The 27,732-nt window shown below is 36.6% G+C and overlaps 1 protein-coding gene across 2 annotated transcripts in view; it reads left to right on the top strand.

The window, feature by feature from the left end:
* The window catches only part of VPS37A (VPS37A subunit of ESCRT-I), a 46,300-nt gene extending 24,159 nt beyond the window's left edge, over nt 1-22,141 (top strand). For both annotated transcript variants that reach the window (XM_019466738.2, XM_019466740.2), the window contains exons 5-12: nt 7,986-8,211; nt 10,139-10,209; nt 13,715-13,842; nt 13,924-13,982; nt 14,060-14,128; nt 18,134-18,277; nt 19,227-19,307; nt 20,888-22,141. In XM_019466738.2, coding sequence (XP_019322283.1) covers nt 7,986-8,211; nt 10,139-10,209; nt 13,715-13,842; nt 13,924-13,982; nt 14,060-14,128; nt 18,134-18,277; nt 19,227-19,307 — 778 coding nt within the window. In that variant the 3' untranslated portion in view covers nt 20,888-22,141. The remainder of the gene's footprint in view (nt 1-7,985; nt 8,212-10,138; nt 10,210-13,714; nt 13,843-13,923; nt 13,983-14,059; nt 14,129-18,133; nt 18,278-19,226; nt 19,308-20,887) is intronic.
* The last annotated feature ends 5,591 nt before the right edge of the window (nt 22,142-27,732 follow it).

Genomic DNA, 27,732 nt, shown 5'->3' with positions numbered 1-27,732 from the left:
AGAGAAACAGGGATCTCAGGACCCCTCATCCCCGCCCCACTTAGGAAAAAAGGAGCTAGCACATGTCTTTTCTCTGCCCGTCCCCTCAGCTTAAACACAGCTGTGGGAACCAGTGTGGCACCAACACTTGCTATGTAACTTGCTTATGCCAGGGCCTGCCGCCCCATGCTTCATTGGATATGCCCTCACCAGTCACACTTGCTTCAGTCCCCAGCACTGTGAGTTCCCTCCCCCAGAAGACCTGCACAGCCCTTGCCAGCACCCCAATACACAAAAGCCTAAGGCATTTGCTGCAAAAGCCTAAAGCAAAACATGTTAAAAGTGCCTGCCCTGCCCAAGCACTCTATGCAGGTCCACTTAGGCCAGCTCAGTCCCCACAGCAGAGGCTCCAGGTCTTATTTAGCAGGCAGACCAGTGCACTTCACTCCCCTGGGACCAAACACTACCCACAGCAGACCAAGAAAGCCACTGCAGAAAACTGGACTGAAGGGAAAAGTGGCAGGAACACAACGGGGCACACACAACACACAGAGGCACGCCCCGCCCTCCCTCCCCCCCTCCCCCCCCTCCCCCGCCCGAGTGCCAGGTCCTGAGGAACAGGAGGCACTGCACTGCAAGACACTGCAGGATCTCGTGGATGTAGCTGGCCTTCCTAGCACACGGAGAGTTAGACAAAATGAGGAGACAGAGAAATATGTCCCAAATGAAAGAACAAGACCAAACCACAGCAGGAAACCTAAGTAAAACAGATATGAGTAGTAGGCATGTTAGAGAATTTGAAGTATTGATCGTGAAGATACTTGCTGGCCTTGAGAAGAGTGGAGGACATCAGACCCTTAACAAAGAGATAAAAAAGAACCACTGAGAGATGAACACAATAAGTGAAATTAAAAATGGACTTATTGGAATATATAACACGATAGATGAAGCAGAAGAACAAATTAATGATCTAGAAGAAAGAGTAACGGAAAGTAACCAAGCTGAACAAATGAAAGAAAAAAAATTGATGCAAATTGGGACTACTCTTAGGGAACTCAATGACTGTCAAGTATAAGAATATTCACGTTGTAGAGATTCCAGAAGAAAAGGGGGGGGGGGGGGAGACAAAATTTATTTGAAGAAATAATAGCTGAAAACTTCCCTAATCTGCAGAAGGAAACAGACTTCCAGACCCAGGAAGCATAGAGATCCCCTCTAAAAATCAACTCAAGGAGATCCATACCAAGACATAGTAATTAAAATGGCAGAAAGTAGTGAGAAAGAGATAATAATGTTAAAAGCAGCAAAAGAAAAGAAGACAGTTGCATACTAAGGAAAACCCATAAGGGTATCAGTGGATTTTTCAGCAGAAACCTTGTAGGCCAGAGGGAGCGGCATGATATATTCAAAGTGCTGAAAGGGAAAAATCTGCAGCCATGAATACTTTATCCAGCAAGTCTATCATTCAGTATAGTAGGAGAAATAGTTTCTCAAACAAACAAGAACGAAAGTAATTCATGACTATTCAACCAGCCCTACAAAAAATATTAAAAGGAACCCTCTGAGTGGAAAAGAAAGACTACAAATACGAAAAATAAGTATATTTGTAAAAATCAGTCAAGGGATCACAAAAGGATGTAAAATATGATACCATATACCTAAAACGTGGGGAAGAGGAGTAAGTGGGTTCAAACATCAGCAACCATCAACTTAATACAGACTCCTATATCCAGAAGATGTCCTTTAAACCTATGCTTTGTATAACCACAAATTAAGAACCAGTAATAGATGGGGTGCCTGGATGGCTCAGTCTGTTAAGCTTCCAACTCTTGATTTTGGCTCAGGTCATGATCTGTCGGTAGGTGGGATTGAGCCTTGTATTGGGCCTCAAGCTGACAGCATGGAGCATGCTTGGGATTCTCTCTCTCTCTATCCCTCAACCCTATCTCAAAATAAATATTAAAAAGAAAGTAGTGAGCAAAGAATAAGGAGAAAGGAATCCAAGCATATCACAAAAAAAAAACAAAACAAAAAACAAAAAAACAAAAACCAGCAAACCAGGAAACAGCAAGACAAGAAAGGATCAGAGAAAAACAATAGACACTACTACAAAACAAGTAACAGAATAACAATAAATACATATACAATTGACACTTACTTTGAATGTAAATGGACTAATTACCCCAAGAAACATAGGCTGACAGAATGGATAAAAACACAAGACTCATGTATCTGCTGCCTCTAAGAGTCTCATTTCAGCCCTAAAGACACCAACAAGGGTGTCTCGGTGGCTCAGTCGGTTAAGCGTCTGACCTCAGCTCAGGTCATGATCTCACGGTCCGTGAGTTCAAGCCCCGCATCAGGCTCTGTGCTGACAGCTCAGAGCCTGGAGCCTGCTTTGGATTCTGTGTCTCCCTCTCTCTGACCCTCCCCCATTCATACTCTGTCTCTGTCTCAAAAATAAACATTAAAAAAGTAATTTAAAGACACCAACAGATTGAAAGTGAGGGGTTGGAGAAACATTTATCTTGCAAATGGAGGTCAAAAGAAAGCTGGAGTAGCAATACTTATATTGGACAAAATAGACATTAAAACAAAGACTGTAACAAGAGATAAAGAAGGTCCTATATCATAATAAAGGGGACTTCCCAACAAGAGGATATAACAGTTATAAATGTTTATGGACCCAACATGGAAGCACCCAAATCATAACAGTTAACAACAAACAAAAAGGAACTAAATGATACTAGTACAGTAATAGTGGGGGACTTAACACCCCACTAAAATCAATGGACATATCATCCATAGAAAATCAAACTGTGGCTTTGAATGACACACCATGCCAGATGAATTTAACAGATAGATACATTGCATCCTAAAGCAGGAAAATACATATTATTTTCAAGTACAATGAAACATTCTCTAGACTAGAACACATATTAGACCACAAAACAAGTCTCAACAAATTTGAAAAGATTGAACTGATAACATGCCTCTTTTCAGACCACAATGCTGTGAAACTAGAAGTCAACCACAAAAAAAAGGTCTGGAAAAAGTACAAATACATGGAAGTTAAATAACATGCTACTAAACAATGAATGGGTCAAATAAGAAATCAAAGAAGAAATTAAAAATTACATAGAAACAAATGAAAATGAAAACATAATGATGCAAAGTCTTCGGGATGCAGCAAAAGTGGTTCTAAGAGCGAAGATTATAGCAGTACAGATTGCCACAAGAAGGAAGAAAAATCTCAAACAACTTAACATTATATTTAATGAAGCTAAAAAAAAAAAAAAAAAGAATTAAGTAAACCCAAAACCAGAAGAAAGAAGTAAATAATAAAGATTAGCACAGAAGTGAATAATACAGAAACTAAAACAAACAAAAAAACAGTAGAAAAGATCAATGAAACCAGGACCAAGAGCTGGGTCTTTGGAAAAAATCAATAAAATTGATAAACCTCTTGCCAGACTCATCAAAAAAAAGAGAAAGAACCCAAATAAACAAAATAACAAATGAGTGAAATACAAACAATTGTAAGAGAATATTATGAAAAATTATTTGCCAACAAATTGGGACAACCTAGAAGAAATGGATGAATTCCTAGAAACATATAACCTACAAAAACTGAAACAGGAAGAGACAGACAATTTGAACAGATGAATTACTAGCAAGGAAATTGAATCAGTAATCAAAAAACTCAACATAACAAAAATCTAGGACCAGTTGACTTCACAGGCAAATTCTACAAAACATTTAAAGAAGAGTTAATAACTATTCTTCTCAAACTATTCCACAAAATACATGAGGAAGGAAAACTTCCAAATTTATTCTCTGAGGCAGCATTAGGCTGATCAGAAAACCAGAAAAAAGACACCACAAAAAAGTGAACTGACCTCTGAAGAACATAGATGCAAAAATCCTTTATAAAATGCTACTAGCTAACCAAATCCAACAATACATTAAAAAATCATTCACCACGATCAAGTGGCATTATTCCTGGGATGGAAGGGTGGTTCAATATTTAAAACTCCACCAATATGGTACATCATATCACTGAGAGGAAGGATAAAAAATGATATGATCATTTCAGTAAGTGTAGAAAAATAATTTGACAAAGCACAACATCCATACATGATAAAAAAATTCTAAACAAAGTAGATTTAGAGAGAACATACCACGAAATATAAAGGCCATATATGAAAAGCCCACAACTAATAGCATACTCGGTAGTGAAAAACTGAGAGCTTTTCCCTTAAAATGAGGAACAAAACAAGGATGTCCTGTCGCTAATTTTATTTAATAAACATAGTATTGGAAACGCTAGCCACAGCAATCAGACAAGAAAAATAAATAATATGCATTTAAATTGTTAAGTATTTTGTAAATGTCACTACAATATGCCTTGTTGATGGTCAATTCTTGTTGAATCTAATGGGAGTTCTCTGTTCTTCTTGGAATTTGAGGTCTGTGCCCTTTATTAGATTAGGAAAGTTTTCCACTCTAGTTTGCTCACATATATCTTCTGCCCCTTTTTCTCTCTCTCTTCATCTTCTGGGACTCCTATCATATAAACGTTATTCCTTTTTAATAAGTCGTCAAGTTCTCTAAGTTTTATGTTACAATATTTTGCCCATTTTCCCTCTTTTTTGCCTCATTGTTTTCTGTAATTTTATCTTCTATATCACTGATTCACTGCTCTGCTTCGTATATCACAGCATCCATTCAATATTTCACTTCGGTTTTAGCATTTTTAATTTTCCCTGACTAGAGTTTTGTTCTTTTATTTTTTTCAGAAAGGGATTCTCTGGTGTCTTCTATACTTTTGTCAACCCCAGCTAGTGTTCTCATAATCATGGTTTAAAATTCTAGTTCAGACATCTTACTTACATCTGTGTTGATTAAATCCCTGGCCATCATTTCTTCCTGTTCTTTATTTTGGGGTGAATTCCTCTGTCTTGTCATTTTAGGAGAAGAAAAACAATAAAATAAAAAGTAAAAATTAAAAAAATATTAACAAAACAAAATCAAATAAAGGAAGCCAATGCCAGGTACGTTTCATTCTGTTTTTTGAAAGAAGCTAGATAGAAAAGAGAAAAAAGAGAAAGGAAAAAAAAAAGTTTAAAAAAATTTTTAAATATTAAAATGGAATAAAATAAAGTAGTATCAAAATTTTCAAGAGAAAATAGAACTCTTTTTACCCGTGAAAGAGAAAAAAAATGAAAGAAAAAAGAAAACAACAGAGGCAAAAACAGAAGCAAAGTAAAGGAACAGTAGACCAAGCAGTTTGAAGGGATTTGTGCTGCTCTTCTGGGGCATGTGCCTGGAGACTACAAATGGGTGGGGTTTGGTGTAACGGCTCCATTGTCCATTTGGTGGCACTGCTCAGCTCCTAAGTGTGTATACGTGTGCGCTAAAGGTGGAAATGGCTTCACCCAGCTCTTTGGTCTCTGGCATGGGCATTTTGTGCCCTTACAGACACACATTCAAGCACCGCTCCTTTGCCTCAGGTTTCCGTCCACTCCCCGCCTTTACCCTGTCTGTGTCCAAGCTGTCTCCTTCTAGAGTTTTATCTCACATGGGACTGCATTTCAAAACCCACACTTCAGAGACCCTCCCTACTTGGACCCATGCTGATTCTCTGGGGGAAGGGTCTCATCAAGCAATGGCCAGGTGCCATCTTGTCCCAGAAAACATTTGCCCGATCACGCAGTGGCAGAGGCTCAAGAGTTTACGGTAAATCACAACACACAGCTGGCGCCAGGTTTTGCTGCACTCTGGCATCTCTGTTCCAATATCAGTAAATGTGGCAGCACTCTGGGGTCTGCTGGGACTTTTGCCCTCGGCGAAAACGTATGGCAGTATGCAGTTCATTGTAGGTAGGGCAACTGCTTCTCCCTGTGTGGCACACGGAACCCTCAGACCCCACTGCCTGCTCCTGGGGATTGGTCCTGCTTCCTCACCAGGGCACCTCCAGGCCCTGAGCTCCGAAACTTCAGACTCTGTGCTCCACTGTTTCTAGAATCCTGGCCCTATTGTAACCCTCTCCTTTCTCCCCGTCAGTGGCTTTGAGGAACAGGTTTCTTGTGCAGTCCCCTGTGAGTGCTTTCACTCTTTATTTCTCTCTTTCTCTCCAGCTGTTTTCTTCCTTCATTTCAGCGTGCTGCACTCTTCTTTTTCTTTGTCTCTCTGTCCTCTCTGCGTGAATATGGTTCCCTACCCTGTATGGCTCCATGGTTTTTCTCTCCCCCAATTCACCTCTCTGTACCATGTACCTGCCAAGTTCTCTGGCTCACATTACACAGATTGTTGGATTAATCCTCAGATCATTTTCCTAGGTGTTCAAAATTGTTTGATGCTGATCTGTGTTTCAGGGATGAGACAAGCTCAAAGTCTCCATACAACTCTTCCATCTTAACTCTCTATCTAGATTTCACCTAATTGTTAAAAGGCCTTAGGATTTTTTTTTGAATGGTGATTTAAAATCACCTGCTGCATTAGCCCCCAACAGGAGAGTCAACTTGTCCTTTGGACCTTTGAAGCCAGGCATCAACTTCAACTTCTTTTCTCTACCTTAGAAGGTCGTAGATGGCATTTTCTTCCAACAGAAAGCTGTTTTGTCTGCATTGAAAATCCATTCTTTGGTGTAGCCACCTGTATTAGTTATTTTCCATCTTCTCAGGAACTTGCTGCAGCTTCTACATCAGCACTTGCTGCTTCACCCTGCATTTCTGTGTTACGAAGAAGGCTTCTTTCCTTAAACCTCACGATCCAAAATCTGCCGAGTTCCCACTTTTCTAATCCAGTTTCCTCACCTCTCTCAGCCTTCGTAGAACTGAAGAGCATTAGGGCCTTCCTCTGGGTTAGGCTTTGGCTTAACGGAATGTTACGGCTGGTTTGACCTTCTGTATAAACCATTAACATTTTCTCCACGTCTGCATTAAGTCTGTTTCATTTTCTTTTCATTCGTGTGTCACTGGAATAGGACTTTTAATTTCTGTCAAGAACCTTTCCTTTCCATTCACAACTTGGCTGTTTGGCCCAAGAGGCCTAGCTTTTTGCCTGTCTTGGCTTTTGATACACTTTCCTCACCAAGCTCAATCATTTCTAGGTTTTGATTTAAAGTAAAAGACCTGTGGCTCTCATTTGAACACTTAAGAGGCCATTGTAGGATTATTAATTGGCCTAATTCCAATATTACATCTCAGGGAAGAGGGACACAGATGGGGACCAGCCTGCCAGTGGCACAGTCAGAGCACACACATTTATCAGTTAAGTTCATTGTCTTATACGGGTGCACTTCATGGCACCCCAAGACAGTTACCATAGTAACATCAAAGATCACTGATCACAGATCACCATAACAAAAATAATAATGAAAAAGTTTGAAATACTGCAAGGATTATGACAATGTGATGCCAGCGTATGAAATGAGCAGATGCTGTTAGGAAAATAGTGCCACTAGACTTACTTCGATGCATGGTTGTCGTAAACACTGTTTTTTAAAAGATACAGTATCTGTGAAGCGCAATAAAATGAGTTATGTTTTATATTTGTTTTTAGCAGTTCTTCTCTGCACTGAACTATTTTCCTTTGAAATCTTTTAGAAAAGCAGTCATATTTTTCCAGATAAAATGAGAGCTACGATCCAAGCAACCTGTCTTGAATACGTTTTCTGGGTTAAACGTCCTCCATTCTTCTTATGAAGATAGTGATTAATGCTAACGGAATGCTCAAACTCAAAAAGAGCCTGTCTGTTCACTTCTTCTCTGACTGGTTGAATATTATGCTTTCTAAAACATTGTGCTTTTTCATGGAAACCACATTTATTGGGGTGGCGTCATATTTTATCAGTTTATATAATATTTTAAGTCAGTTATATGATTATAGTAACAAGATTCTATCTCTGTTGCATGGCCATTGTTATTTAGAACCATGTGGGAATAGTTTTATAGGTTTACCCCTAATGTCTAATCTAATGTTTTTTCTGTCTTTCTTTTTAGCCTATACAGTAATCCAAGTGGGATGCCTCCTTACGCATCTCAGGGTTTTCCATTTCTTCCTCCATATCCGCCACAAGAAGCTAACAGGACTATCACTTCTTTGTCTGTTGCTGACACTATTTCTTCTTCAACAACAAGTTACACAACAGCCAAACCCGCTGCTCCTTCTTTTGGCGTCCTTTCAAATCTGCCATTACCTGTTCCCACAACAGACACTTCAGCACCGGTGGGTATCTTCAGTTTTCTAGACATTTTGTATCCTTGAGATCGTCCAGTCAACAAATATTTATCATATGCCTTCTTGTGGCAGCCACTAAGTAAAGCACAAAAGATAAAAAGATTAAATCGCATTTTCAGCTCAAGTAACAAACTCAGAAGTGACCAGCAAATTATCAAATAATTGCAAATATGAAACTTCCAGTAGAGTAGAAGAGGTAGTTTGGAATTACGGTGAAGATACAGTACTCCTAGAAACTGAGGTAGAACTAGAAGCGATGCTTTTATAAGAAATGTGTTTCTGCTTTTTCACCACTTTGTCCTTAGTGCCTCAAACCACCCCTGATACACAGAGTAGGTGCTCAATTAAAATGGGGCAGATAAGTGAATGTATTTGTTTATGTTTGAGGCCAGATTTTGACAGATGGTAATGAATTTGTCAGAACGAGAGGGGTTATGTAAAGTTTTCTGTGAAAAGGCACTAGTATTGACAAAGTCTTGGAGGCATAAACCAAATTGCATTCTTGTGAAACTGCATTTAATAGATCTCTCTAGCTGTCACAGAGGAAATAGACATGAAGGCACGAGAAGTGATCATGAAAGAGAAGTAGTTCTCAGACTGTGGAGGGTCTGCTCTCTACCTTGCTAAGGGCTTCAAGTGTCTCACTGGTTTAAAAAAATTGTTCTTAAATTAAGTGGTAACTGGGAGCGCCTGGGTGGCTCGGTGAGTTGAACGTCCGACTTCGGCTCAGGTCACGATCTCGCAGCTCGTGAGTTCGAGCCCCGCGTTGGGCTCTGTGCTGACAGCTTGGAGCCTGGAGCCTGCTTCGGATTCTCTCTCCCTCTCTCTCTGCCCCTAACCCACGTGCATTCTGTCTCTGTCTCTCTCAAAACTAAATAAACATTAAAAAAAAAAATTAAGTGGTACCTGTTACCATGTGGAATGTTATTGAGAGATTATGTGAATAACACATATAAAATGATTTAAAAACCTTCATTTTAACCTTCAGTGAGTCTCGCCCATAGTAATACTCAAATATTGTAGAACTTTATTCAACTGTACTAGTTGTGGTGTTTGTAAATAATTAAGAATATAGACCCAAGTGGACTTTGTTTTTCTGATACCTTTCATCATTATATTAATGAATATTAGGAACAAGTATTATGAATATCATGAAAATTATTATAATTAGTATTAACAAAATTACAAGAGAACTTTCCAAGGATCCTCAATTTTAAAAAGTTGTTTTAATTTAAACAACAGATTGCCTATTATCTCCCCTACTGTCTTGTGGAACTTAGTTATGCAACTATTTAGACTTTTGCCAATTTACTAAATTTTGTTTATATTCAGTGTCTTTCAGATGAGACAAATGTATTCTTATGTAGCAGTGAAATCCACAGATAATTCTCTGCACTTGTTACAGATACAGTTAAAAGTTTTATTTAGCAGTCATATACTTGCCCAGGAAAGAGCTACTCACATGATCCCACGAAAGAAAAAAAAAATTAACCCTATATATACAAGGTATGCTGAAAAATAAGAAAATAAAGAAAGAAGGGGAGGGCACGTGGGTGACTCAGTCGGTTAAAGGTCCAGCTTTGGCTCAGGTCATGATCTCCCAGTTCATGAATTCAAGCTCTGCATCAGGCTCTGTGCTGACAGAGCAGAGCCTGCTTAGGATTCTCTCTCGCGCCCTCTCTCTCTCTGCCTCTTGCTCCCCTCTGCCCACATTCTTTCTCTCTCTCAAAATAAATAAACTTTAAAAAAAAAAAAAAAAAAAGGAGGGGGAAAAATAAGGACAATGTAAAGTGCAAAGATGAGAAGATGAAGGTGATAATTGTAAGATGTGATCCATTAAAAATTACATTTATAAGTAAATAGGAGCAGTCAAAAAAGATGGCTAAAGTTTAATACCATTTCAAACTCTCTTTAGATAAGCCAAAATGGTTTTGGTTACAAGATGCCGGACGTCCCTGATGCATTTCCAGAACTCTCAGAACTAAGGTAAAAATCTTGGGAGAGTGACGTTAGTATTCATTGTCTATTTGACCAGATCATCACAGTCATTATCCATGTTAAAGAAAAAGGGTTTTTTGGGTTGTTTTTATCTTCACTATTTCTGTATTGTGGTTGTCTTAGTGGGACAGTTTTATAAATCACTTTTATGTCTTGTAGTTTGAACTTATTGACTATGTACCCAGGGATTTTTCTAGATACTGGGAATGATATAATAGTTTCCAGGATAACAATGTCCTTTCTCTTTTGTGGCTTACGTTATTGTGAAAATTATTTCTCAGTACATTATCTCCAGCGATTTCAAATATTTCTTGGCCTATTTTAGACCTTCTCATTGTTCCTTTTGTAGGTAGAACTTTGTACATAGAGAAACATATTAATGTTCTCATAAAGTAATAGCACAGTGTTTTTACAAGCCAAATTGTATTCAAATTGATGGGAAATAAATTTGTAGTATTCAAGTTTAAGGTCCTATTTTTCATGGAACACTGCTTCTCTCAGACACTTCATGAAAAATTGTTTTGTGGCCACTCAAATTTGGGAAACGTTACATCCTTTATACCGCATTGAAGATTTATAATATGCATAAGACTGTTATTACTAATGCTTCTGAATGTAATCAAAAATCTGTTTTTGTAGTTCTTTTTGTCTTTGGGATATCTCCTACCAGGGATGTACAGCCAGATACCCATGAGAAATCCTACAGTTAAAAAAAAAAAAAAAATGTTTACCATAATTGACTCAGTGTTTCAGTCATTTTTAGGAAGTAGTGATTTATTATTTTCTGCTGATAATAGTGAAGATTTATATTATATTACATACATGTTAAGGTTTTCTAAGCACTGTAATGTTTGCAGCAACCCCATAAAGTAGGTACTGTTATTCTTCCCATGTTATAAAGGATTCTTTTTTTTCTTCTTTTAAAAAAAATTATTATGAAAATGTCACAAATACAAAAAGGTGAACCTCTTTGCTTGTCTTGCATCGTATACCGTTGTAGCCCTTTTTGGGAAGTGTGGGTATGGGTCAGAATTATTTTAAACCAGATCCCAAACATAGCATTTTTACTCAATTCTTTACTAAATTTCTCTACCAGGTAAGGATTTTGTGTTTACCATAACCCCAATAGCATCATACTTAACAAAATTAATGATAATTCTTTAATAGTATCTCATTACCCCAGGATCTTAATAATTAAATCTCTTCATTGGTAGTTTAGGTGAATCAGGATCAAAACAAGGTTTACCTATTATATTTGATTACCATATTTATTATGTTTCTTTTAGTTGTGAACCATTTCCCCCCATTTTTATCAGTATATATGTAAGTGTGTATATATATATATATATATATATATGTATATATGTATACATACATATATATATATACACATATATACACACACACACATACACACACACATATACACATGTAAATACATATATGTGGTAATATAAGTTATATACATGTCATGTTATTATATATTTGTTGAAGAAATTGGTTATTTGGCTTATAGAATTTCCTATATCCTGTTTTTGCCTAATTGCATCGTTGTAGTACCAGTGAAGATGTTCTTCTATTTCCCTATTTCCCTATTTGGTAGCTAGATATAGAGTTTTAATTAGACTTAGGTTCAGTTTTATCAAATTATTGAGCTGTACACCTTAACCACATACAATGTTATATGCCACTTATACCTCAGTGGTGAAAAAAAAAAAGATTTAGGTTCAGTTCTTTTGGCAAGAATACTTATATCATAATTAGTACATACTTCCTTTTATATCATTTATATAAGGCAACGATGATGTCTGGTTGCCCTATTTTTAGTGACATTAAGACTGAGACAGGTTGAAACATCTAAATTATTGGCTCTCCGTTATTTTGTTAAAGGTTGCAAATGTGATTTTCTACTTCCAGAAAAGGCCAGAATTCTGGAAGATGAACTTTCTTTAAAAACTTTTTTTTTTTTTAATGTTTATTTATTTTTGAGACAGAGAGAGAGCGTGAGCAGGGTAGGGGCAGAGAGAGAGGGAGACACAGAATCCGAAACAGGCTCTAGGCTCTGAGCTGTCAGCACAGAGCCCGACGCAGGACTCGAACCCATGAACCACAAGATCAAGACCTGAGCTAAAGTCGGACACTTAACCGACTGAGCCACCTAGGAGCCCCAGGAAGATGAACTTTCTTAATCAACTATTTAGTTGTATTTAAATACACTTCATATAGGAACAGAAAGACAAATGCTTATTTGGTTTTTTATCAATTTTCAGAATATTGAGTTGATGCACACACAAGCTGCCAACTTTCTGATACGCAAAGGTTTTGGTTTGTTTCTGTAGTTGTTTCTGTTCTTTCAGAAAGTAGTTCTTTCTACTAAGAATTTAAAGTAGAATCTACTTTCTACTAAGAATTCGTAGATTTTTTTAAAACTGTATTTGATATGTTTCAGTCTATTGCAGTCATTATTCTTTTTGATACTTAAACATTCTGTCTTTAGTCACTAGCAAATTCTTGACATTGGCTTCTGTGTCCTTTCTGACAAAACAAAGATGCCATGGGATCATCATGAAATTTATTTTCTCAGGCCTAAAGTCCTTTGTCTGAAAGGCACTTGTTCTTTTTCAAAACTACAGTATCAATATTATTACTGTGATTCTTGAATTCAGGATAAGAGTTTGTTTTTTATACTTTTGTGTTTTTGTATTTCTTTTGTGGCTGAAATGTACAGCCTAATACTATTTTTTAAAGTCTCTGAATAATACTTCTCTGGATGGTATGTAACTTAGAAAAAAGCCAGTTTCATTTATTTCTATTTACTCTGAATTTTATAGACTTCTTTTAATTTATTTTTTTAAATTATATAATGCTTTAATAAAAGCCAGTTTCATTTATTTCTATTTACTCTGAATTTTATAGACTTCTTTTAATTTATTTTTTTAAATTATATAATGCTTTAATATGGATCAAAACTAATCAAAACTAATCAAGGTTTAAACTAATCCTTGTAGTCAAACTAATAAAGTTTTAGTCAAAACTAATAAAGGTTTAGCTTCCATTCCTATCCACCCATCCAGTTCCCGCTTTCACCCTATGGATATTGACTTTTGGTTAGTCCACCATGATTGCTTTTCTTTAAATATTTTATGCATCTGTACACACACATATGCAAATACCCATCTTTTATTATGATAACCCCACACCTTTTAGCTAAACAGGTACAGACAAGTTAACTTGTTGTGACTATTCATGAACCCTACTCTCCTGTCATGATTGGATGCTACACTTGGACTAATTTGTGTTCCATTGTGGTTGGTTGATACTTTATTTGCTTTTAAGGTCATAATTTGCATTCTTACACACATATATAAAAACTGATAGTTCAGAAATTATTTAGAGCCCTGTCAACTGAATAAAATGGAAAAATTGTGAATATATGTCATCACGGAGAAAACAAGATGACTGACACTCATGAACTTTTCTGTTGTGTTGCCAGTGTATCACAGCTTACAGATATGAATGAACAAGAGGAGATATTACTGGAACAATTTGTGACTTTGCCTCAACTAAAACAGATCATTACCGACAAGGATGACTTAGTAAAAAGTATTGAAGAGCTAGCAAGTATGTCTTTCCTTACTTCTTAAATTGTCTGAGAAGAATATGATCTTTAACCTAGAAATAAACCAGAAATTTATCTTACAGGAAAAAATCTTCTTTTGGAGCCCAGCTTGGAAGCCAAAAGGCAAATTGTTTTAGATAAGGTGAGTTAGTTACCATTTTAAAGAAATTCATACAACTTAAAAATATAATCAAATAACATTTTTTTAAAATCTTTTAGTATGAGTTGCTTACACAACTGAAATCTACTTTTGAAAAGAAGATGCAAAGGCAGCATGAACTTAGTGAGGTAAGATGTTTAGCTCTTTTCCTTTACCATAAGATTTTATTTTTACATTTAATGAATTTATTTAAGGGAGAGAGTGCAAGACTGGGGAGAGGCTGGGGGGGGGGGGAGGGGGGGAGAGAGGGAGGGAGGGCAGGAGGGAGGGGGAGAGAGAGAGAGAGAGAGAGAGAAAGAAAGAGAATATCTTAAGTTCCATGCTCAGCAAAGAGCCCAATATGGGGCTTGATCCCATGATCCTGGGATCATGACCTGAGCCTAAATCAAGATTCAGACGCTAAACTAACTGAGCCACCCAGGAACCCCATAGGAATTTTTAATCTCAATATGCATGAGCCACATTCTTACTTTCATTATCAGAAAGCATTTATTAGGTGACTTTCTTTATAAGGTTTGATACCTTTAAGTGAGATGAATAGCTCTCAGTTATGGGGCATTATAAATGATTTGTTCTGATGCAAGAGCATATTTGGTTCCAAAGCAGAAAAATACAAAAAGCCCCATAAATAACTTTTCTGGGAATGTTATTATAATGCCAGTTTACCTTCTATAATAAAATCTAACAACAAAAAACTTGAACTTTAGTCTCACTTTTAAGCTTATGTACAGATACCTTAAATGAAAACTTAGCAAACGGGAAGACATGAAATTATAAAGTTTAACTCACCACAAATAGTAGACTCTTTGCTAGAAATCCAATTAAATAAAAAATAAAAATCACTTTATAAAATTACTTGAAGCATTTATAAAATTCAACTTACACTGCACTATGTTCTTTTCATATATTGCCCATTGTTCCCTCAAAATCCTAGGAGGTAGGCGTTGGTACTACTTTTTCATAGTACAGATAAGCATTCTGAGGCACAGGGATATTAAATAACTTCCCTGATGTCATATAAATAGAAAGTGTCAGAGTCAGGAATCAAATGTAAACTGTCCTCCCTCTTAACCAGAAAATCTGAGAGAATCCAATGAAATACTCTTGGATGCACATTAGAGTTTAGTAGATACTGAATAAGCTTTTCACAATATTCCTATGATTCTTTATAAATTTTTAGTAAACTAAGAATAGAAATTAATTCCTTAACTTGATAAAGAATATTAGAAACCAACAGCAAAAATCTGAATTGCTAAACATTTTCAAGATCCCCTTAACATTAGGAATAAGACAGTGATGCCCCAATATAACTCCTGTTTAGCAATGCTGGAAAGGTTCAGGCCACTGCAACAAGACAAGAAAAAAGAGGTACAGTATAAAAGAAAAAATAAAATAGTTGTTTACCAAAAACAAGCAAAAATCAAATAAGCAAAAATCCTAGCATATTGAGAAAGTTTCCCCCGAAATTCCAGCAGCTACTAATGCAAAGTGAGGTAGAGAAAAAAACTCATTTACAATAGCAACAGAACTGTAAAATACCTAGAACTGAACCCGGTGAAGGAAGTTAGGAAACTTTACTGAATGACAAAAAAGAACACTTGAGTAAATGGAGCAACCTAGAATATTCATGGGGTGAATCCACTATTATAAAGATTTCATTCTTCTCAAAATAACTTAAAAATTTACTTTAAAAAAAATTTTATTATAGAGAGAGTGCGTGAGCAGGGGAGAGGGGCAGAGGGAAAGAAATCTTAAGTAGGCTCCATGCTCAGCATGGACTGAGCCAACCAGGCACCCCAAAAAATTTAATTTACTTCTTTTTCAAGTTTTATTTTATGTATTTATTTTGAGAGAGGGAGCACGAGTGGGGAAGAGGCAGAGACAGGGAGACAGAGAATCCCAAGTAGGCTCTGCATTCTCAGTGCAGAGCCTGATGTCAGGCTCGAACTCACAACCCACAACATCAAGACCTGAGCCAAAATCCAAGAGTCACATGTTTAGCCGACTGAGCCACCAGGTGCCTCTAATGTACTTCTAGTCAAATCCCGAGTTGTTTTTTTTTTGTTTGTTTGTTTGTTTGTTTTTTCAGTTTGCTTATTCTAAAGTTCATCTGAAAAACTAAATGGTTAAAAGTGGTCAGGAAGAGCTTGAACAAAAAGAATCAATGGGGGAAGAAACCACCCCCCGCTTTCCAGGTGTTAGAATAACACTATAAAACCTCATAATTTAAAAGATTATTTTTGTAGGAAGAGAAAAATAGTTTTATGGAGCGGACTGTGCAATTCAGAAATAGACTTGTGTATATGAGTAATGGGTTAGAAAAAATTGAGAGTTTAATAAATTATTTAATTGGCAGTCCATTTAGAAAGAAGATCCCTGTATCACACCATACACACTTAAAATATTCCAGAATTATGAAAGGTAATTATGAGATTATGGTGGGAAAATGCTTTCCAAGTATCATACAAGAGGCAGAAGCATAAAAAAAATTAATTTTGTTTATCTGTCTATAAGTTTAAAACATGCATATACTGAAGATTATAATATCAAAATTAAAAGAAAAGGAAACAAATATTTGTAGCATATGTAGCACGTACGAATGCCAGTGGCCCATAAAGAGTCCTGACAAATAGGCAAAGGAAAGAAAAAGAAACTCAAAAAGAAATATGAATGTCCAATAAGCCTACGGGTATACTCTGTCTTCTGTGCCACTTATAATTGCTTGAAATGATTGTTGAAACACTTAAAAAATACAACTTTGATTCCTACGCTTGTGTCTCGATGTGCTCACTCAGAGTCTTTGGGGACGATGAGTCAGTCTTCTCACTCTAAAGCGTACAAATCATTTCATTAGACCGTTGTTGCAATCAGCGCAGAAACATGCCGTATTGTATTCCCCCATATACCCAGTACCGGGTCCAGTGCTTGGCACATAGTAGATACTCGATAAATATTCAATGAATAAATAAATGGAAACGTTTGAAAAGACATTCAGCCTGTCAGTGATAAAAATAATCAAATTTTACATCATCCATGTGAGCCAGACTTGCAAAGATAGATGACCAGTGTTGGCAAGGGTGATAAGAAAACGGTTCATTCGTGTACGTGATGTATCACAGTGGGTTGCCACATTACACCCACTAGCATGACTGTTATTAAAAATAGTCTTCTTTCTGTCAATTAGGTCTTCAGTCCACTTTAAGTTAATTTTTTTTGAGTTAACTTTTATATGTGAGGTAAAATAAGGGTCCACCTTCATCTGGCATGTGAAGATCCAGTTGTCCCTGCACTATTTGTCCAAAACTGTCTTTGCCCCCACTGAATGGTCTTGGCACACTTTTTGAAAACATTTGACCATGTATGTGAGGGTGTATCTTGGGGCTTGATCTTCCATTTGTCTACATGTCTCTTAGGTCAGTACAGCGCTGTTTTGATTGCTGTCACTTTGTAATAAGTTTTGAAGTCAGCAAATATGCATCTTTATTCTTCCTTTTCAAGATTGTTTTGGCTATTTGGGGTCACTTGAGATTCTGATGAATTTTAGCATGGGTTTTTCTTTTTCTGCCAAAATGCCATGGAGATTTTGATAGGAATCACATTGACTGTGTAGAACACTTTGGGTAGTATTGTCATCTTAACAGTATTAAGTCTTCCAGTCCATGCACCCGAGATGTCTTTCTGCTTATTCATGACTTCTTCAGTTTTTTCAGCAGTGTTTGTGCAGGTCTTGTGCGTTTTCGGTTGAATTTATTCCCATCGCTTTCGCCATATTCATTAGAAGTGTGTCCCTGTGTGCCGCCCACCCTCAAGTGAAGGTGATTTACACAAGGGCAGCAACACCAGGAGCTGGGGATAATTAGGTGTCCTCTTAGAGGGTGCCTACCACAATGACCTAATTCCTAAATCCCCAGAAGACATTGATTGGCCCAGTTTCCCTCATTTACTGGTTTGCAGCTTTGGATTGGGTTTTTTTGTGGTAGGTATCTACCCTTATCTCCAAAAGCTGAGGACTTGGGTGGTAGCAGATTTCCTCAAAAAGACTCAACATAAGGCGTACAATGAATTGCTCCTCCCTTCCCGTCTCATTTTTCTGAGCGGTGTAAATAAACTGAGCGCTTGATTTTCTTTTTCAGAGCTGTAGTGCGAGTGCCTTGCAGGCAAGATTGAAAGTAGCTGCTCATGAAGCTGAGGAAGAATCTGATAATATTGCTGAAGATTTCTTAGAGGGAAAAACCGAAATAGATGATTTTCTCAGTAGCTTCATGGAAAAGAGAACAGTATGTAATACTCTTCAATTGAGGACAAGGGACAGTGTAATATCCAATTACTTAACTGTATTCATGAGCAAACGTTAGCGCAGTACTGAGCTGGAGTTTTGAGTGCCATGAGAAGAGACGAAAGAACCTCTGTTCTTTAAGAATGATAGCAGCATCTTACTATGATTTTGTTCTAAAGCTACTATATCAGCTAAAGTCTAGTCAATGGTTGTAGGCTGTGCACCTTCTTATGTTCAACAAGTTGTTTCAAAAGGGAATAATGTATACTTAGTTATTTTAAAACTTGTAAATGTTATTGAGAACATTCTGGAATAGTTTCTTTTCTGTTCTGATTTTCATTACATTTAAAGAAAGATCAAGAAAGTCTATTTAACAGTATCTTGCCTTTCGATAAAGTTCTAAATATTTACCTAATTTCTCTGAAACATCACATTTTAAAAGTAACCTTTTCTTAATAAACTTTATAAAATGTGTATGATATATATGCATATCCTATTAAGGAACGTGGCCAGATTTTGTTATCCCCATTTTCCATCAGAGAAAATTGAAGTTTAGGCACATTAAAAACTATGGTTATAGCATTTGCGAGGCGTTGATTTCTAGTTTATTCTTCTTTGATATTATATAACTGTACCTTGAAGTTTTTATTAATCTTCCTGATTAACAACAGTAGGATTTTTATATTTTTAAAACACAGATATTTGAAATTACATAATCAGAGAATTGATATAAAGAGGTTTATTTTACATTCTGGAAGTTTACAGGCAAAGGTTATCTTCCAAATACAATTCAATGTTTGTGGGGTGATGATTTTTAAATTCTGAGCTACCTTAAACATTCAAAAGTAAAAAATGTCAACAAGTTAAAGGATACTTATATGAATTCTGTCCTAATGTAGGAAGCAGTAAGTAAATCATTGGAGAAGTGACTGGTACTTTAAATCTTCTAGATTTGCCACTGTAGAAGAGCCAAGGAAGAGAAACTTCAACAAGCAATAACAACGCACAGCCAATTCCATGCTCCACTATAGGTAAATTGTTTTCCAGAAAGTTTGAGTATTCTTTAAGTGAAGTATTCTTACCAGTGCCTGTTGAGTTCTGTCTTAGCTTTTGTGTTACATGCAACATATAAAATGCTCTGTGTTATACATTATGTATAATTTTATATACATAAGCATTTAACCAATAGAAATCTTTTGGATATTTTGTCACTGTGCTGTTGCCTTAAATGAATTTCTTTTTTGTTTTTTTGTTTGTTTGTTTGTTTTTTAGTGTTTGACAGCTCTGTATGTAGAATTATAAATATCTATGATTAGTATCTTTCTCTTAGCTGGTATATGGAGTAAACCGTATCACTTAGTTGACATTTCTCACTAGTCTCCTTTGTCATTTCTTCCTTTTAGATGAACTTCCAGTCTGTCTCTTTTCCATCTCACACCAGGATTATTCCAGTAAATGTTTTGCCAGTCCCCTGAATTGAGGCTTTCCCCTTCCTATAGAGCACTGACAGAATGATCTTCCTAAAACCAGCCAATGGTATAATTTCTCTGCTCTAGAATTTAGCAATGGCAGTATCACTATTAAATTTCTCTCTGGTTTTAAGCCCTCTATAATCTGGCATATATTCGAGAGCACCCACTTTAATTTTCCATTTTCCCCATATGTTCTCCATTTGATGTTCTTTCTCTTATTACTGTGTCTTTGTTCAGTCCCAACACTCTCTTCCTTTTCCTCTCCATCTATCTAGTTTTAGGAGTGATTTGGTTGTAAAAACTATTGCCCACCCCACCAAATTTGAGTAAAAGCTTGTGTTATTGAACAATGCAGAGATAGTTTGTAGAGCCAAGATGTAGGAAAGGACAGCTCAGATGCTGAGCTTGAAAACAGGGCAGGAGGCTGTAATAACCAAAGGCTTCTTCTCACACCCTTGCCAAGGCTGCTTGTTTCTCATTTTCGCATCTCTGTTCTTTTCTGTCTCTCACTCTCATGTGCTTCCCCCACCTTGCTCTTCAGAGAGCCTTTCTTTGTTACACTTAGACATGCTCCACCATTGCCGCCCACAGGCCTGACCATATTAGGATAGTTCAAGTAGCTCATGGCGACTAACCGGGGTTTCACTACAAATCCCCAGCAGATAGGCTGACCCGGCAGCAGCTTGGCCAGCAGATTAGCGTCATGTCTGTGGTCCTGTGCTCATTCAGGTGGGCTGAAGCAGTGCACTCTGAGAAGGGAGCATGGGAACCTCCCTGGGAGCATTTATAGCGAGGGAAATGGCAGGAATTTCTTCTCTCCACCTCAAACTCATCTGCCCCTTCTCTTCATCTAGTTGTACGTGACGTTAGTGCCAACATTGACTTGTTTTATATCTTGTTTTTTAAATCATACTGTCACTCCCTTGGGGAGGGGTTGATTTTTCATATCACAGTTTAAGAAGAGAGTGGGCACTGAGTAATTGTTTATGTGAACATGCTAGAATCCTTTCCCCACCTCTTTTCCCTCATAGTCCAGTTATCTTCTTATAGACATGTCTGAATTGGAAGAGAATATCAAGAGATGAGAATTTATCATCTTAAGTTAAATCTTAGGGTTTTCTATGTTCTTTTCTTTTCAGATTCTCCTGAAAACCTACCAAGACAGAAATGACACAAGACTAATAAGCAAATTAATATGTATGATTTGCAAATTGGTATTTCATCACAGTGACTGAATTCATAGATACCCTGTATAGATTGTATACAGAACTGAGACTGATTTTGTACAGATTAGAATGATTGCTATGGTCTTTGCTTTGAGAAATTTTTCTGCACGATTTGCACTATAAATGTTTATTTATTGTTGATAAATCCTATCATATTTAAGTTTCACTGCTGGTCCTCTGTTATTAAGTACCTATGCATGTGATTTTAGCTAGTATCAATATTTTATAAAAATTGCCTCATTTAAATTTATATTTTTAATTTGAAACTGCCTCCTTTCTTTATCAAGAATGGTTTGTTTAGATATTTTTCCTGTCAACCTTTTTGAAAAATTACTATTTTCAACTGTAGAAAGCCTTATTTTTCCTTCTTTCCAGATGATAAATTTTCAAAAAACATTTGTTTTTAAATATTCATAATTTCAGGAAACACCATGCCTACAAATGTGCCGTCTCAAAAAGGTAACTTTTAATAACACTAAATGAAAAGAATACATCAGCTGCTCATACATGATTTAATTTTTAAAATTAAAGATACATTTAAGAAGCAATACAAGTAAATATATATTTTACCTAATAGAAAAAGATTGCCTTCCACTTCATCTAGTCCAACAACCTTTCATAATAATGTTTTTATATAAGTAACTAATAGGTTTGTGATTGGATAATAATATACTTTCTGAATTCCTAATGTGAAAAAAAATCTTTTTGTTGATAAGTAGTAATTCTAGACACAGAAGTCAATGAATTCTTTTGATCTTTACTGTGAGTTAGCTTTTCATAGAGAACAGCTTTAGTAATAAAATTAATATTTAACTTTTAGGCAATCTAGTTTTTATTTAATTTTACTGAAAATTCCTTTTAAATTGTGCTACGTTCAGCAGTTTGCTTCTATACAATGTTATAGAAGGAACACATTTTATAGGTAGCTGTGAAAGCTAATAAAGGAGAAAATCTGGAACTATATGTATCTGAGGCTTTGGTAAGGGTATCTAAATCACAAAACAACCTAACACATATTTTCATTTAAATTTCATCCCAGTATGTATTGTCATTCCAAATGCCAGTATTTGGTACAGTGTTTTTTTTCTTCATTCTTTTTCTTTCTCTACATGTTCTGGCAATAGAACTTTAGGAAGAATAAAATTATTTTCTTAGACTTGACAAATACTTAATTCTTAGTCTGTGTTTATGGAAAAGCAAGTATTCATATGGACTATAAATATATAAATAAATTAACTTTCATTAATTGCCTGTCTCACTGGCGCTGTACTAAGGGCATGCTGTTTAATCTTCAAAATGACCAGACATTATTTTTAAGGATTTGTAGACGAAAGAACTCAGGTAAGTGTCTTAAATTTGTGGCAGCCTTCTGGGTATTTAGAAACCTTTCCTTACACACAGACCAGCAGAACTTCCAGTTGTCCCAGCAGTCACTGCACTGGAGGACATAATTGTCTTTTGCAGACCATCGGGTAGCTTTCTTAGAAACTGTAGAACCCATAGCAAGAGACCCGCAGACCACAGTCATTCTGAAGGGACATCAGTCCATTTGATCTACCAATGTACTTAAACATCTATTCAAAAAAAGTCCCTGTGGAAATACTATAAAACAGCCACTCAAACATGGTTTAGGTGCTTGGGTGCTCATCTCCTTTCCCCTCCACAGAGACAACAACAAAACAAAAACAAACAAAAAACATAAGTTTTCTTATACAGTAAATTTCTTCTACATAATTACATAATTCATCTCAGTGTTTCTTACTCTTTAAGCCAAAATGCCTAGTTTCATTCTCTACCAGTTAACATAGCTTGCTTTCTCCTTCCAAAATTAGACAGCCTCCTTACAACCTAGTCATTACAAAAAAGTTTGATGGTGAATATCTGCATTTAACCAACAGACAGTTTAGTTCAGATATAGGTTGTGTAAGTTGTCCAAGATAGAAGAAAGTCTGCATTTGAATAATTCTCTGAACTTTGGTTTTCTTTTGCAATGGAAAGTAAGTGATTTGGGGGGTAATTTTATGGCCATGTTGTTTTCTTCTAAAAACTGGTCATCTGGAGAAGTCATAACAGGGGGGGGAAATGGCTGCCAAGGCAGTTTCTGGTTTTACTTTAACATATAATAGAAGACCAGATGGAAATCTGAATATTATTCTGAATATTATTCAGAATATTAAATTCAGAATATTATTACTCTGAATATTCAGAGTAGAGGTTTGTCATGGGTAGAAATTTAAACACTGATATCTCAAAATAGAAGAAAGTTTTCTAAATAAATAGGATGTCCAGTAAAGATACCTGTCTCCGGGGCGCCTGGGTGTCTCAGTCGGTTAAGTGTCTGACTTCAACTCAAGTCACGATCTTGCGGTCCGTGAGTTCGAGCCCTGCATCGGGCTCTGGGCTGATGGCTCGGAGCCTGGAGCCTGCTTCCGATTCTGTGTCTCCCTCTGTCTCTGCACCTCCCCCCGTTCATGTTCTGTCTCTCTCTGTCTCAAAAATGAATAAACGTTTAAAAAAAAAAATTAAAAAAAAAAATATACCTGTCTCCAAATTGGAAGATGTTCTAGGAATAAACTAGACTAGGACATTTATATTGGAGTAGAGGTTGTTTAACAGGTAAGTTTGATCACAAGTTACATATGCTTAAATTGAAGGAATTTCAATGAAAATTGGAATTCATTTTTAGGGCAAGAATGTAAACTGGTCTTAAAAAATAAAATCGTATGCTAAGGTTTCCCTTGTCTTCACCTACCTTTATTCTAAAAAAAGTTCCTCTGTTGATTGCTAAATTGTGATCAGAGTTCTTACCTACTTCATATCATTAAATTTTCTTGAACCATATCACTAAATAACAAGTCACTTGAGCTCTGAATATTACTAGTTGGGAAGTAATCTGCTTTGAGTCAGTTTTACATTGGTTTATTACCTGTGCTTTAAACCAGTTGCCCTAAATAAAACTCTTCATGTTTGATTTAAAATGAAATTATGCTAGCGGTGCCTGGGTGGCTCAGTCAGTTGAGTGTCCGAATTTAGCTCAGGTCAGGATCTTGCGGTCCGTGAGTTCAAGCCCCGTGTCGGGCTCTGTGCTGACAGCTCAGAGCCTGGAGTCTGTTTCAGATTCTGTGTCTCCCTCTCTCTGCCCCTTCCCCATTCATGCTCTGTCTCTCTTTGTCTCTCAAAAATGAATAAACGTTAAAAAAAAAAAATTTTTAATGAAATTATGCTATTAGCGATTTTATTTTATTTTTTTATTTTTTTATTTTTTAATATATGAAATTTACTGTCAAATTGTTTCCATACAACACCCAGTGCTCATCCCAAAAGGTGCCCTCCTCAATACCCATCACCCACCCTGCCCTCCCTCCCACTCTCCATCAACCCTCAGTTTGTTCTCAGTTTTTAAGAGTCTCTTATGCTTTGGCTCTCTCCCACTCTAACCTCTTTTTTTTTTTTTCCTTCCCCTCCCCCATGGGTTTCTGTTAAGTTTCTCAGGATCCACATAAGAGTGAAACCATATGGTATCTGTCTTTCTCTGTATGGCTTACTTCACTTAGCATCACACTCTCCAGTTCCATCCACGTTGCTACAAAAGGCCATATTTCATTCTTTCTCATTGCCACGTAGTATTCCATTGTGTATATAAACCACAATTTCTTTATCCATTCATCAGTTGATGGACATTTAGGCTCTTTCCATAATTTGGCTATTGTTGAGAGTGCTGCTATAAACATTGGGGTACAAGTGCCCCTATGCATCAGTACTCCTGTATCCCTTGGATAAATTCCTAGCAGTGCTATTGCTGGGTCATAGGGTAGGTCTATTTTTAATTTTCTGAGGAACCTCCACACTGCTTTCCAGAGCAGCTGCACCAATTTGCATTCCCACCAGCAGTGCAAGAGGGTTCCCGTTTCTCCACATCCTCTCCAGCATTAGCGATTTTAGTCTTGGATTAGCCATACTCTTTCAAGACCCTGTGAAAGCATAATAAACTTTTAATATGCAATAAATGTAACCTTTTGTATAAATACCAGTGTTAGATTAACTTCTAATAAGTAGTCTAAATGAACATATTGTGTAAATTACAGTATCTTGTAAAATGGGGAGGTTGAAAAAAGTTTGTGTCTGATGTGAAAGGCATCACATTAAAGACATTTTAAAATATCACATACTATTTGTATTTTAAAATAAATGTATAGTTTTGTGTACGTATTCTAATTTGTTAATTTTTTTTAGTTTATTTATTTTGAGAGAGAGAGAAAGCAGCAAAGGGGCAGAGAGAGAGGGAGAGGGAGAACCCAAGCAGACTCCATGCCATTAGCGTAGAGCCCGATGTGGGGCAAACTGCGAGATCATGACCTGAGCTGAAATAGGCACTTAACTGACTGAGCCACCCAGATGCCCCCTATTTACTCATTTCTAAAAATTTTCTTTTATTGCTGGGGGCACCTGGGTGGCTCAGTCGGTTGAGCATCCAACTTCGGCTCAGGTCATGATCTCACGGTCCGTGAGTTCGAGCTCCGTGTCAGGCTCTGTGCTGATGGCTCAGAGCCTGGAGCCTGCTTCGGATTCTGTGTCTCCCTCTCTCTCTGCCCTTCCCCTGCTCACTCACTCTCTCTTAAAAATAGGAACATTAAAAAAAATTTTTTTTTAATTTTTCTTTATTTCTGTATTTTTGTAGATATAAACTGCCAAACAGAAGAAATTAAAATCTCATCCTCGATATTAGGCAAAGAAGTTTCTAAGAGTTGATAACTACAAGAATGGCATGTAGTGAGTTGTGTTATAAAAATGCAAGATCCATTACAAGTATATCCTAAGTATCATTAACACAGTATTCTTACTACATACAGTAAGTTGCAGAAAATGAACAAATATTCCTCAGAGCATGCTCACATTTTCTTAAGGAATTATACGTGTTTTATTTACATTAACAGTACTTTTATATTACAAGTCCCTAACGTATTAAAGTTTTGTTTTTAAATGATTAATACATAAATAATTACAGTTGACCTTTGAACAATGTGGAGGTTAAGGGTGCCCACTTCCTGCACAAAAATCCACGTACAGGTTTTGACTCTTCAAAAACTTACCTGTCAGTAGCCTACTGTTGACTAGAAGCCTTATTGATAACATAGATAACCACATATTTTGTATGTTACACATATTATATACTGTATTCCTAGAATAAAGTAAGTTAGAGAAAAGAAAATGTTAAAATCATTAAGAAAATACATTTACCCCACTGTACTGTATTCATAGAAATAAATTCCACATATATGTGGAACTTTGCAGTTTAAAACTTTTTTTTTGTTTATTTTTGAGACAAAGTGAGAGAGAGACTGAGCCCAAGTGGGGGAGGGGCAGAGAGAGAGGGAGACACAGAATCCAAAGCAGGCTCCAGGCTCCAAGCTGTCAGCACAGAGCCCGACGCAGGGCTCAAACCCACGGACCACGAGATCGTGACTGGAGCTGAAGTCGGACGCTTAACCGACTGAGCCACCCAGGCACCCCGAAACTGTGCAGTTTAAACTAATGTTGTTCAAGGGTCAACTGAATACTGTATTATTTTATTTAAATATATTGCTATATCGCCTCCAAACCTTTCATGTTAGAGATTTCAGCGATGTAGCTTTCTTGCCCTTTCTCTGTTTTCTGTTTTATTGGGATGAAGTTGACGTACATGGCTGTGTAAGTTTAAGATATATAGCATAATGGTTTGACCTATATACATTGTGAAATGATTACAATAAGTTTACTTGGCATCCATCATCTCATCTACAGTAGTTACACTAAAAAAGCAAAAACAGCAAAATTTGTCCTTGTGATGAGAGTTGTTAAGGGTTAACTGTCTTAATATATATCATGCAGCAGTGTTAGCTATACTCGTTATGCTGTGTGTTACATCCCTAGTACTTCTTCATCTTGTAACTGGAAGGTTGTACCTTTCCACCACCTTTTGCCAAGTCCCCTTCCCACACCCTCACCTTTGGTAACCATAAATCTGATCTCTTTTTCAATGAGTTGTTTTGTTTTTTGTTTTAGATAACACATATGAGAGAGATCATACAATATTTGCTTTTCTCTAACTTATTACACTTAGCATAGTAATGCCTTCAAGGTCCATCCATGTTTCCACAAGTGGCAGGATTTGTTCTTTATTGCTGAATAATACTCCATTGTGTATATATACTCACCTTCTTCATCCATCGTTGGACAGTTAGGTTATTTCCACGTCTTGGCTGTTGTAAATAATGCTGCTGTGAACATGGGGACGCAGATACCTTTAAGAGTTACGTGTTTTTGTTTCCTTTGGATCTGTTTCCAGAAATTGAATTGCTGGATCATATGGTGGTTCATTTTTTTTTCAAGGACAGTTTGTACTTATGTTAGTTGATGATAATCGACAGGCAGTATTGTTGAGTTTCAGGTGTACATGGTGATTTCATATTTATATACCTTATGATGTGATCACTACAGTAAGTCTCATTACCGTCTGTCATTATACAAAGTTGTTACAGTATTACTGACTGTATTCCCTGTGCTGTACATTACATCCCTTGTCTTATTTTATAATTGGAAGATTGTACCTCTTAATCCCCTTCAGCTATTTCATCTATCTGCTTCCCCCTTCTCTACAACCATCAATATCTATGAGTCTATTCCTGTGTTGTTTTGTTTGCTCATTTGTTTTGCTATTCAGATTACACACATAACTGAATTCATAGAGTATTAGTTTTTCTCTGACTTACTTCATTTAG

Source organism: Panthera pardus, unplaced genomic scaffold (genome assembly GCF_024362965.1).
Source record: "Panthera pardus isolate Hobbes unplaced genomic scaffold, ASM2436296v1 HiC_scaffold_13, whole genome shotgun sequence".
Lineage (NCBI taxonomy): Eukaryota > Metazoa > Chordata > Mammalia > Carnivora > Felidae > Panthera > Panthera pardus.
This window is presented reverse-complemented; position numbering and strand designations above follow the sequence as displayed.